Source organism: Solanum lycopersicum, chromosome 9 (assembly GCF_036512215.1).
Source record: "Solanum lycopersicum chromosome 9, SLM_r2.1".
NCBI classification, from domain to species: domain Eukaryota; kingdom Viridiplantae; phylum Streptophyta; class Magnoliopsida; order Solanales; family Solanaceae; genus Solanum; species Solanum lycopersicum.
The window spans coordinates 8,606,093-8,615,935 of NC_090808.1; the positions used below are offsets into that span (position 1 = coordinate 8,606,093).

The 9,843-nt window shown below is 34.2% G+C and overlaps 1 protein-coding gene across 4 annotated transcripts; it reads left to right on the top strand.

The window, feature by feature from the left end:
* The first annotated feature begins 3,584 nt into the window (after positions 1-3,584).
* Positions 3,585-9,634, top strand: LOC101266549 (uncharacterized). Of its 4 annotated transcripts, none has more exons than XM_004246253.5 (11): positions 3,585-3,796; positions 4,691-4,833; positions 5,031-5,212; positions 5,307-5,903; positions 5,991-6,047; positions 6,789-7,107; positions 7,179-7,378; positions 8,087-8,163; positions 8,682-8,783; positions 9,021-9,207; positions 9,291-9,634. In XM_004246253.5, exons 2-11 carry the CDS (start codon positions 4,722-4,724, stop codon positions 9,387-9,389), a joined length of 1,932 nt encoding a protein of 643 aa, XP_004246301.1. In that variant the 5' UTR covers positions 3,585-3,796; positions 4,691-4,721; the 3' UTR covers positions 9,390-9,634. The 4 variants fall into 4 exon arrangements, with proteins under 4 accessions (XP_004246301.1, XP_069144938.1, XP_025888589.1 ...); XM_026032804.2 differs by having other exon boundaries at positions 3,590-3,830; XM_069288837.1 differs by lacking the exon at positions 8,682-8,783.
* Positions 9,635-9,843: the final 209 nt, after the last annotated feature.

A 9,843-nucleotide genomic window follows, 5' to 3' on the forward strand; every position in this document is an offset into this window, starting at 1 on the left:
CCATATTTAGTTTGTATCTACCATTATTGTTACATACAATCCTATTATTGTATAGAACCATAATGCAACCGTAGAGTCCTATTTCTCTCCTTCTTTTTTTCCCGCGTTTCTCATAAAATCTAATAACTAGAGTTTGTTAAATTTGGAGATTAAAAGTGCTTACTTTCGTCAAACTTAAATAATGAATGATGCTCATGAGTGTAATTAGTAGCAAAATAAAAATTTTAACTTATGAGTTCACTACCAAAAATCAGACAATGACAGAGCGGCATACCGGAAAAAAAAGCAAGAAATAGGAACGAAGTAATTCGACCAAGAGGAGAGGAACGAAGAACGAAACTTTACGACAGCTTTTTCGTAGACGTTCGACTTGCATGAATTAAGCATATAGCTAGCGTTCCGGCTTTTAAGGTTTTGAGATTGAACTCATCATACTTCGAAGATTATGTGTTAAAATTTGATTCTTATTGAAATTGTTGTTAATTCTCATGTAAAAATTGTATCATATTGAAAATATTGAGTTTTCGACTTTTTTTTTGCAAATACTTACCTTCCCAGATTTTGCAAGGTGCGTAGAACCAAAAATGGAAATTTTTTTTTATCATTGGACATAATAATTGATGATAAATTTCTAATTCATAATCCATTTGTTTTACTAGAAAAATCAATAGCTATATATATATATATATATATATATATATATATGAGTTACCTAATAATTATCTCGAAATTCTAGTGCTATTTATGTGCTTATTTATAACGTGATTATAAATATCCGAATGCACGTTCAACATCTTTTCAGCATGATACTTGCTTCATTCCGAATTAATTATTATGTTATGTTGTATCTTATCTTGTATATAAATTATAATGTTATGTATTGTATTATTATGTTGTATTTAAATTATCACATTATGTATTTTATTTTTAAATTAAAATTTTCATCTTATCATTTTAATTGTGTTTTTTCTTTATAGTGAAAATTAATAATAAAATCAAATTATATCATTGACAAAAATTAGAAAAAAAATTAAAATACTATTAATTCGGGATGAAAGTACAATATATTAAATAATATATTTTTTAAAATATTATATTACATTTAAAAAGAATATGACTATTAGATATTTAATTAATGACATTATATGTAAAAACATATGTTAATTAAAAAGTAATAGAAATAAAAATAAAATAGAAAAAGTAAAATAGAAGTGTAAATAGTAGTCACCTCTATATTTGAAGAATAGAGAGTGATATAGAGATGAAAGAATTGTTAGACGTATCGAATTATTTAAATTTCATTTAAGTTATGCTAATTGTAGAAATTAAGACTTACTCTTAGGTTTGAATTTAAGAAATGAAAAGCTTAGCATATTAATTGATCTCAAGGTTAGGAATTTGAATATAAATTTGTGCTTAATGACTTGTGGGATCTAACCTACAAAAATAGAAAAAAAATGTCTATGGACTCGTATTTACAAAATATGATATACTTGATAGATTGGAAGGGTCCGGAGGCTTTGAAGAAAGGAAAAGTATTGGAGAAGTATCTTGATTGACTTTGGTTCTTTGGTGGAGTTAGGTTATGATTTATGTTATTTGATAGTAAACTCTTGACAGTGATTGATAAACATTGGATGATATTGTGAACTTTTCTATGTACTTGATTGTGTGATCGTGTGGCTTAGTTGTGTGTTTTATAATTGGTCTGAAATTCTCAGACCGTGGAATCTACATTCCTAAATCCTCTTTATCGAAGTGATGCCTTGAATAAAGAAGACTTGATGAAATATTATCAATTAATCGAAAGTGGTGGTAATAAATGAAAATTAATGGTATAATTAGATCGGAGTGTCACGTTTTGATACGGTATAATTGAATCAGAGTGTCACGTTCCGACACGATATTCTTGAATCGGAGTGTCATGTTCCAACACGGTATTCTTGGACCGGAGTGTCATGTTCCAACACGGTATAATTGGACCGGAGTGTCACGTTCTGACACAATAACATTAAAGGAAAAAGGATATTAAATTAACTTAATGAACTCAGTCCTAAAAAATTAATTTCCCAAATGAGCATGGGCTGGAGACATTAGTCCTCAGGGTGTGCGTGATATTATGATTGATTATGTAGTCACTTGCTCATGTTGTATATGTTTGTCACCTGTTAGGTGTCATAGTTGAGTTCGTACTATTATTCATTGTATATTAGTTTCTATTTTGGGTTGACCGATAATACCTACTCAGTACATATTGCCCCGTACTGAGCCTACTTGTTTTTCTTTGTTTTCCTTTGATGGAGTGCAGCGAGTGTACCAATGACTTTGAATTACCCTCAGCTCTAGCCAGTCTCCATCATATCAAGTTCCAGGATGAGTCATTCATTTAAGCTCATGTTGGATTCTCTCGGTCATGCATGATGTCCTATGTTTTCGGACATATACCATTTTATTATTTTATTTTGATGTATTTGATATTCTTAGACTTAGTATTTGGAGATTAGATGTCCTTGATCTGATGACTTTCAGGTTTTAGGAAAAGATATTTAGTAAGTTTTGGAGCTTCCATATTTGTCATTCGTAGTTGAATTATTGGTATATGTTAGGGTTTGGATTCTTTGGTTCGCCCACCTAGGAGGTTAAGTGTGGGTGCTACTCACAACTCATTTTGGATCGTGACAAGCTGTATTGATTCTCTATTTTACTCCCCAAACATGAAAAATGGAGAGTAAAATAAAGATGCGTTGAAGATGTTCTAATACACCTCATCACAAAGTCACAACCCTTACCCCACTAGCACATCATACATATATAATATATATTATTATAAGTGGAAAGCTCTCACCTTTAAAGTTGAATTACTATTTAGTCTTATAACTAATAAAAAAGTAATTAAATTTTTAATTAATTAAATAATGTTGTTAAACATTATTTTTTGACAATTAATTTGAAAGTTGAAAAGACTTAATCAAAATGTCAATTAATTTGAATGTTAAAAAGACTTGATCACTTATTAGGAAATTTGAAAGGATGCATGAAAAATGAAAGAAATATTATCAGTTATGTACGGAATTTAAAGGGTTACATCACTATAAATAGGCTTATATCCTTCATTGTATGGAATTCAAATGACTACATCAGTACCATGACTGACATACACTCATAATCATCATTTGGATTGTTACAAAGAGAGTTTTCAGGCTGGATGGAATTCAAAAAATGAAACCATCTTAGCTTATTGGACAAATATCCTTGGTGCCTTGATAGTAGAATCACAGTTTAGGATATCAAGATCGATATATGAACAACAAACTTCAGAAGTTGAATCATTAGAGTTGCTATTTATTCATAGTTATATCATTACAAATTTGACATATGACTGAGACATCTACCATGATGATTACCTATATGGAGATAATCTCCCTCCACCACCCGATGGTCCTAGGATATATATGTATTTAACCAATAAAAATTAAGCCAAATTTTATTTTTATTTAAATGTGTAATATATACGTGCAAAGTACGTGTCGAGAACTAATACCATAATAGTTGTCTATATTTTATATAAATAATATAACTTTGGCATATTCATTACTTATCAAACGCAGCCTAGCCTAGGGCAGAGTGAGAATTTTTCTTGACCAAAAAAAACATCAGGACAAAAAGGAATCAGAGAGGCTTGCGTTTATGGCGTGAGTAGTGCAGAGTTTGATCAACTTTATGCGAAATACTCGTCAGGGTGCAGTTTCAAGCTTGTCTATATAGTTTCTTCCATTTGATGCTCAATTCTTCACTGGTAATTCTTCAAATCCTCTTCTGTATCTAACAATGTACGTATACTTTTGTTTTTTGTTCACTTAAGATTATGTATCATCAAGTTTTGAATTCCATCGATTCTTGTTTTTCCGTAATCAATTCAAGATTTTAAAGTCTCTGTGCAGTGTATACTGCATTCATTATGAATATATATATGGTTGTGGTGGGTATGGATGCTGCTAGTGCAATGTACTTCGGGCTTCCCCTTTTTAGGACATAGTTTTAATGCCCATGTGTTGATGAGTTTATGTGGATTAATTAGGGGCTTTTAACTGAGCTAATGGACGTAATTTCTATTTTTAGGGTGCAACTGTTGTGTCATTTTCATTTTTAGGTTTTAGGGTTTATGTGATATTAGTTCGTTCAAATCGATAATTTGTCTTTGTTACTTTTATTACTTATGAACCAAGGGCCTAGGGTTTTAAACTGATGAAATTTCTTGTTTTTTTTTTATGTTTATTTTGGTGAAACCATTGCGTACTTATATTTAATTCATAGCTAGATTTGAGATCATTTTTCTTTGTACCCTGCGGTGATGGAGGAATTGGGTGTCTGATGGCACAAATATGGATAAATGTGGACAAATTGGGCGTTTGTTGGTGGGAAGGGTTATCAATGACATGGAAAGAGGAAAGAACATTATGTAATGACATTGAGTAATGTGGTTAAATTTGATCAGTATGTTTTTCTTCGAGTTTTCTGGTTAACCTGGGCATGGTGTAGTTTTGTTGTGGGAGAGAGATGAGAGGTAGGAGCATAATGGCAGGGAAGATCAAAGGAAGCTAATTTTGAAGAGTTCCGCATGTGTTGCTACTTAGATTGTTGTAAATTGTTGGAAAGCCTGGATTTATATTTATACTAATGCTCTTTTCAGGATAGGAGCAAGGAGGAGAACACATCAAATCATGGTAAAAGATCCTGGAGCCTTCAAAAAATTGAGAAGAAGTGACCTTGGCGGCGTTATATTCGGTTGCACGAATAACACTATAAAAGAATGTCTCGCAAAACAACTATTTGGTCAGTTAGCATCCCCCCCCCCCCCCCCCCAAAAAAAAAAAAAAAAGAAAGAAAAATAAGAAGAGGAAGAGATAAATCAAAATTACAGTGTCGAGGAGATATGATACTGGGTTTTAAGGGTCATATATGAGTTTTTATTTTCTTATTTTTGTTTTCCATTTTTATTAGCTATGCTTATGCTTTTAATATTTTGACAGGTTTGCCAAGTCTACATTTTTCATATGTGCAGAATGTAGATTCAGGCTTGCCATTATTTTTGTTCAACTACAGTGATAGAAAGCTATACGGTGTCTATGAAGCTGCAGGCCCTGGTCAAATGTATATCGATCAATATGCTTGGTCGTCAGATGGTTCTATCCGAACTCCTTATCCTGCACAGGTTCCAAATCTGTCTTTTCTTTTTGGGATTTTTGCTTTGGTTAATGCATCTGGTTTAGTCCAAAAAACTCAAAGCTTGCTGCTTCTTTATGAAGGTTCAAATACGTGTACGTCTGCTCTGTCAACCGCTGCTAGAAAATCAGTTTAAACCAGTAATTAAGGATAACTATTATGGTCAGAAGCATTTCTTCTTTGAGTTAGATCATGTTCAAGCTGGTAAATTAATCTCCATACTCTCGTCTAGTCTAAGTGCTTCAAGTAGTATCCCATCACAAAACTTTGCAAAACAGAGAAGTATATTCCAAGGTTTACCTGCCAATGACAAAAGAGAGGAAAATGGACGTTTTCTGTCACGAGATATTTATGCCTATTCATCTGGTTTGAATGGGAAATTGTGGACTAGAGACACTTCTCCTCTTCAGTCAAATGGTAACCAGCAGCCGGAGGTACTGTTAGATAAACAGGCAGAATCAGATGAAAAGGATCTGATGTACATAAAGCTTAAAGAAATGGCTCTTCAGCGTAAATTCTCAGTTGGCATTACAGATGGGCCTTCAAATGAAGCCACCACTGCAGTCGTACCTGCGTCTATAAATCAAGCAATCAGTGGGCAAGAAATTTTGCAGGAAGAGCTGCCACTTGAAGAAGAGCAGAATGTAGACTGTTCGTGCGACTCAACTATTATACCTCAGGTTGTTCATCTTTTTTTTAGTATCTGCTGATTTTTTTGTCCGACATCTTATTGCTTTATATGACTTGGGCTATTTTGTTGGTTGCAGCTTCGCCAAGAATTGGAAAAAGAAAAGCTTAAGAGCAATAATTTGGAGCAGAGGCTGGTAAGTCTTATCTCTTTTCAATCTCAGCATTATGGTGACATCTCTATGTGGCTCTATCCACTAGCTTTCCTATTTGCTCTCTATGGGTTATTGATGGTTCTATAAAACATGCATTGAGTTTTGAAGACTTTTATGTTAACATAATTGTGACTTTACTAAGAAAAATGAAACAATATGTATGATTAAGTGTGGTATCCAATGTTATATTCAACGAGATGAACAATATGTATAATTAAGTGTGGTATCCAATGTTGTATTCAACGAGATGAACAAGCAACTTTTGATTTTCTCCTATAGTCTGTTTCAACAATTTTAACTGTGCGGTTTCATTACTTTTATTCTTCATCTTTTTACTGTATCTGCATAATTAAAGGATACATTGGGAGTTTATTAAGAATATGAACCAGTAGGGGATGTAATAGGGTTTTGTAGTGTGAACTGCTGTAGCCAAAATGAAACAGATTTATAACTGAGTGTGGTATCTAATTTTATATCCCTTGAGATGAACAACAAGAAAATTTGGATTCCCAAAACCCCTATAGTCTGTTGATAGGATGTTCACTATGTCTGGTCTCATATCATTTTATGCATTTCTACTGGTAAGGATTGGGACATGGTAATAAATATCCAAAAGAAGAGAAGGATGGATTGGAAGTTTTTTCTCCCCTTGGGTACATACACAGCTCATATATACAGATAAGAAGTAAATACCTGGTAACTCTTGGTGGTTTGGCATTTCAGGCTCATGTACAACAACAGATTAAACAGTTAACATATAAATGCATGATGCTGGAGTCCTCAAATACTGTTTGCACACATGCTGATGAAATGATTATCGACCATACTAATGATGCACACCTGAAGCATGAGATGATTTTCCTAACTGGAGGATATGATGGTGTGTCATGGTTATCTGCATTGGACTCTTATTTGCCTTCATTCGACGTGTTAAAGTCACTTAAACCAATGAATTCAGTCCGTGCATATGCCTCGGTTGCAAAGCTGAATGGAGAATTTTATGTATTTGGTGGTGGAACTGCATCCGTATGGTACGACACAGGTACAGTCTGCACTTCTCTGCCCCATCCCCCCCTCAAGTTGCTGACACTGATACGCTCTTTTCTTTTGAAGTTGAATCATATAACACAACTGATGATGAATGGACTGTGTTACCTTGTATGAAAGAGAAAAAGGGTAGCTTAGCTGGTGCAGCTTTGAAGGACAAAATATTTGCAGTTGGTGGTGGAAATGGGATAGAATGTTTTTCACATGTTGAAATGTATGATCCTCAAGTAGGACGATGGATCAATACACAATCCATGTTGCAGAAGGTTAACACTTGATCCTGTTGTATTTTATATGTTCTATTATTGTTTCCTTTGGTGATAATATGGTTTAACCCAGTGAGACTAAAAGCATTAATAAAGCTACAGGTCTGGTGTTTGTTTGACCCTGTAAAAATAATTTGCAGTGTGACAGACGATTCCAGTCCAAAATCCAAGTTCTGACAAGAATGCTCTTTTTGTATCAGACTTCAAAGTTATTCTCATCATCTTAAATTTTGTAGCAAATCAATAAGACTTCATCTTGTCTTTTGTCCCTTTGTTTAATCCTCTTGGCAGTATATATTAGTATAAAGATATTAAGAAAATATTGATAAGTATGATGGTATGGGCAAAGAATTGGTTAAAATGTGTTTTTCTGTGTAGAGCTTTTTTTTAAAAAAACAATGGGGGTAGGGGAGATTGGGGAGGGGATATTACAATATGGGGAATCAAACCTGCACCAACAAGGTGAAGTTAACTGAACTACTAAATATTCCCCAGTTGTTAGTAGTGTATCTACAATAGCCCGTTTCGAAAGTATTATCTACATTAGGCGAAATCAATTGTGGGAAATACTTGCACGCAAAGGTAGGAACTACAGGACTTCCATCTGCCTGTGATTTGATTAGTTAGTGTCTGGCAGACATCTCATTTGTTTCAAGTATTAAATTTTCTCCTCTGATGTGACTGTCTTCCTTTTCTGTAAATTTGCAGAGATTTGCTCTTGCTGCAGCAGAACTTAATGGTGCATTATATGCTGTTGGTGGATATGACGGGAGCGATTACCTGGAGTAAGTTGTAGCACACTTACATTCTATTTCTTCTATAAAATGTGTTAATGATAAGTTTCTATGTGAGCCTCATTTTCTTGAACCATGAGATTATAATTTTCCATCGTCTTCTCCAAGAAGTTGAGATGCTTGTACATTACCACATGCACCTTTTGTAAAATGCTAACTCTTAGGGGTCGTTTGGTTGGGAAGTTATCCTAGAATAAGTTATGATGCGATAAGTTATCCTACCATATATATGAGATAACTCATTCTATCACAATGGTATAAATGGTGGGATAATCCAAGGACTACCTAATACCTCCAACCAAACGACACAGGATAAAATAATCCTGCATTTTATCCCGGGATTATTAAACCTTATACTTCACGCCAAATAATCCTTTAGGTATTTCACTAGTATAGAGAAATGCTATTGTGTCATTAAGTTAAGATTATCTGCAATATGTAAGACTGTTTGCATTCTAGTTTTATGCTATATCATCCTGTAGCATCTTTCTTACAAGCTTTTTCTTCAGGACTGCTGAAAGATTTGATCCCAGAGAACATTCCTGGTCAAAAATTGCAAGTATGAGCACAAAAAGAGGATGCCATTCGTTGGTTGCCTTGAGTGGGAAGTTGTATGTTCTTAACCATTTTTTTGTATCTAAGTGATGTTTACTGACCTTAAGGGTAGAGGTTTCTCCCCGTGGGGTGGGGGTGGGGGTGGGGGGTGGGGGGTGGGGAGGATTTCTTTATCATGGTTTTCAGCAGCTCCTAAGTGTGTTAGAAAATACTCTTGACAATTTCTTTTAGCTTTGTAAGTATGTTCATTTTCAAAAAGAGTAGCTTCTTATTGCTTTAACATTGCTATACAGATATGCACTTGGTGGCTACAATGGATCTACAATGGTGCCTAGTGTTGAGATATATGACCCCCGTGTAGGAACATGGATAGTTGGTGAGCCAATGAACCAGTCAAGGGGATATTCAGCTGCTGCTGTCCTAAAGGAATCCATTTATGTCATTGGTGGGGTTCAATCCAATGAGGAGATAGTAGATGTGGTATGTAACCTTATCTCGTTGTTCATCTCATGCTTAGTTTCATATTGCTCCTGGTGGCAAACTCTCATGTGTTATGGCTGCAGGTTGAATGTTACAAGGAGGGTGAAGGTTGGCAAATGCCTAGCTTGAGCGCTATTGGGAAAAGGTGTTTCTCCTCCGCTATGGTTTTAGAAGAAGACTGAACTCTGCTTTGTATAGAAGCTGATCTGGAGCTATTAGGAGTGGTTTCTTCATAGAATTTAATGCCATCCTTTGTCCAGCAGTATTTATAGCTATTATTTTGAATTTATGGATAATATTAGTATCTGTTCCTTGTGCATTTGTGCAACAAGATTGAATGAGTTTTCTCAACTTTTATAGTAGTAAAGTGGTTTTTCTATGCTGAAAAACAGAAGTTAATTGATAGTATTACTATTTATCTTTCCTATGGCTCTTTTTCCAGTAAAACTTCTGCATAATAGATAGTTGCTTTTATCTGAAGGAATCAGTTTCTGGGAATGGAGAACTTGTTGCACAAACTGATTCCGAAGATCCTTTAGTACAACCAACACATACTGGGAAAAAAAAGGAAGAAAATTTCATTTATAATTGAAACATATATCATACATAAATACATTATTAGTTGATGAAGGAAGG

Coding starts and splice junctions, on each gene's coding strand:
- LOC101266549 (XM_026032804.2), top strand. Junction 4,834..5,030: donor TCTCGCAAAACAACTATTTG/GTCAGTTAGCAT, acceptor ATATTTTGACAG/GTTTGCCAAGTCTACATTTT. Junction 6,048..6,788: donor ATAATTTGGAGCAGAGGCTG/GTAAGTCTTATC, acceptor TTGGCATTTCAG/GCTCATGTACAACAACAGAT.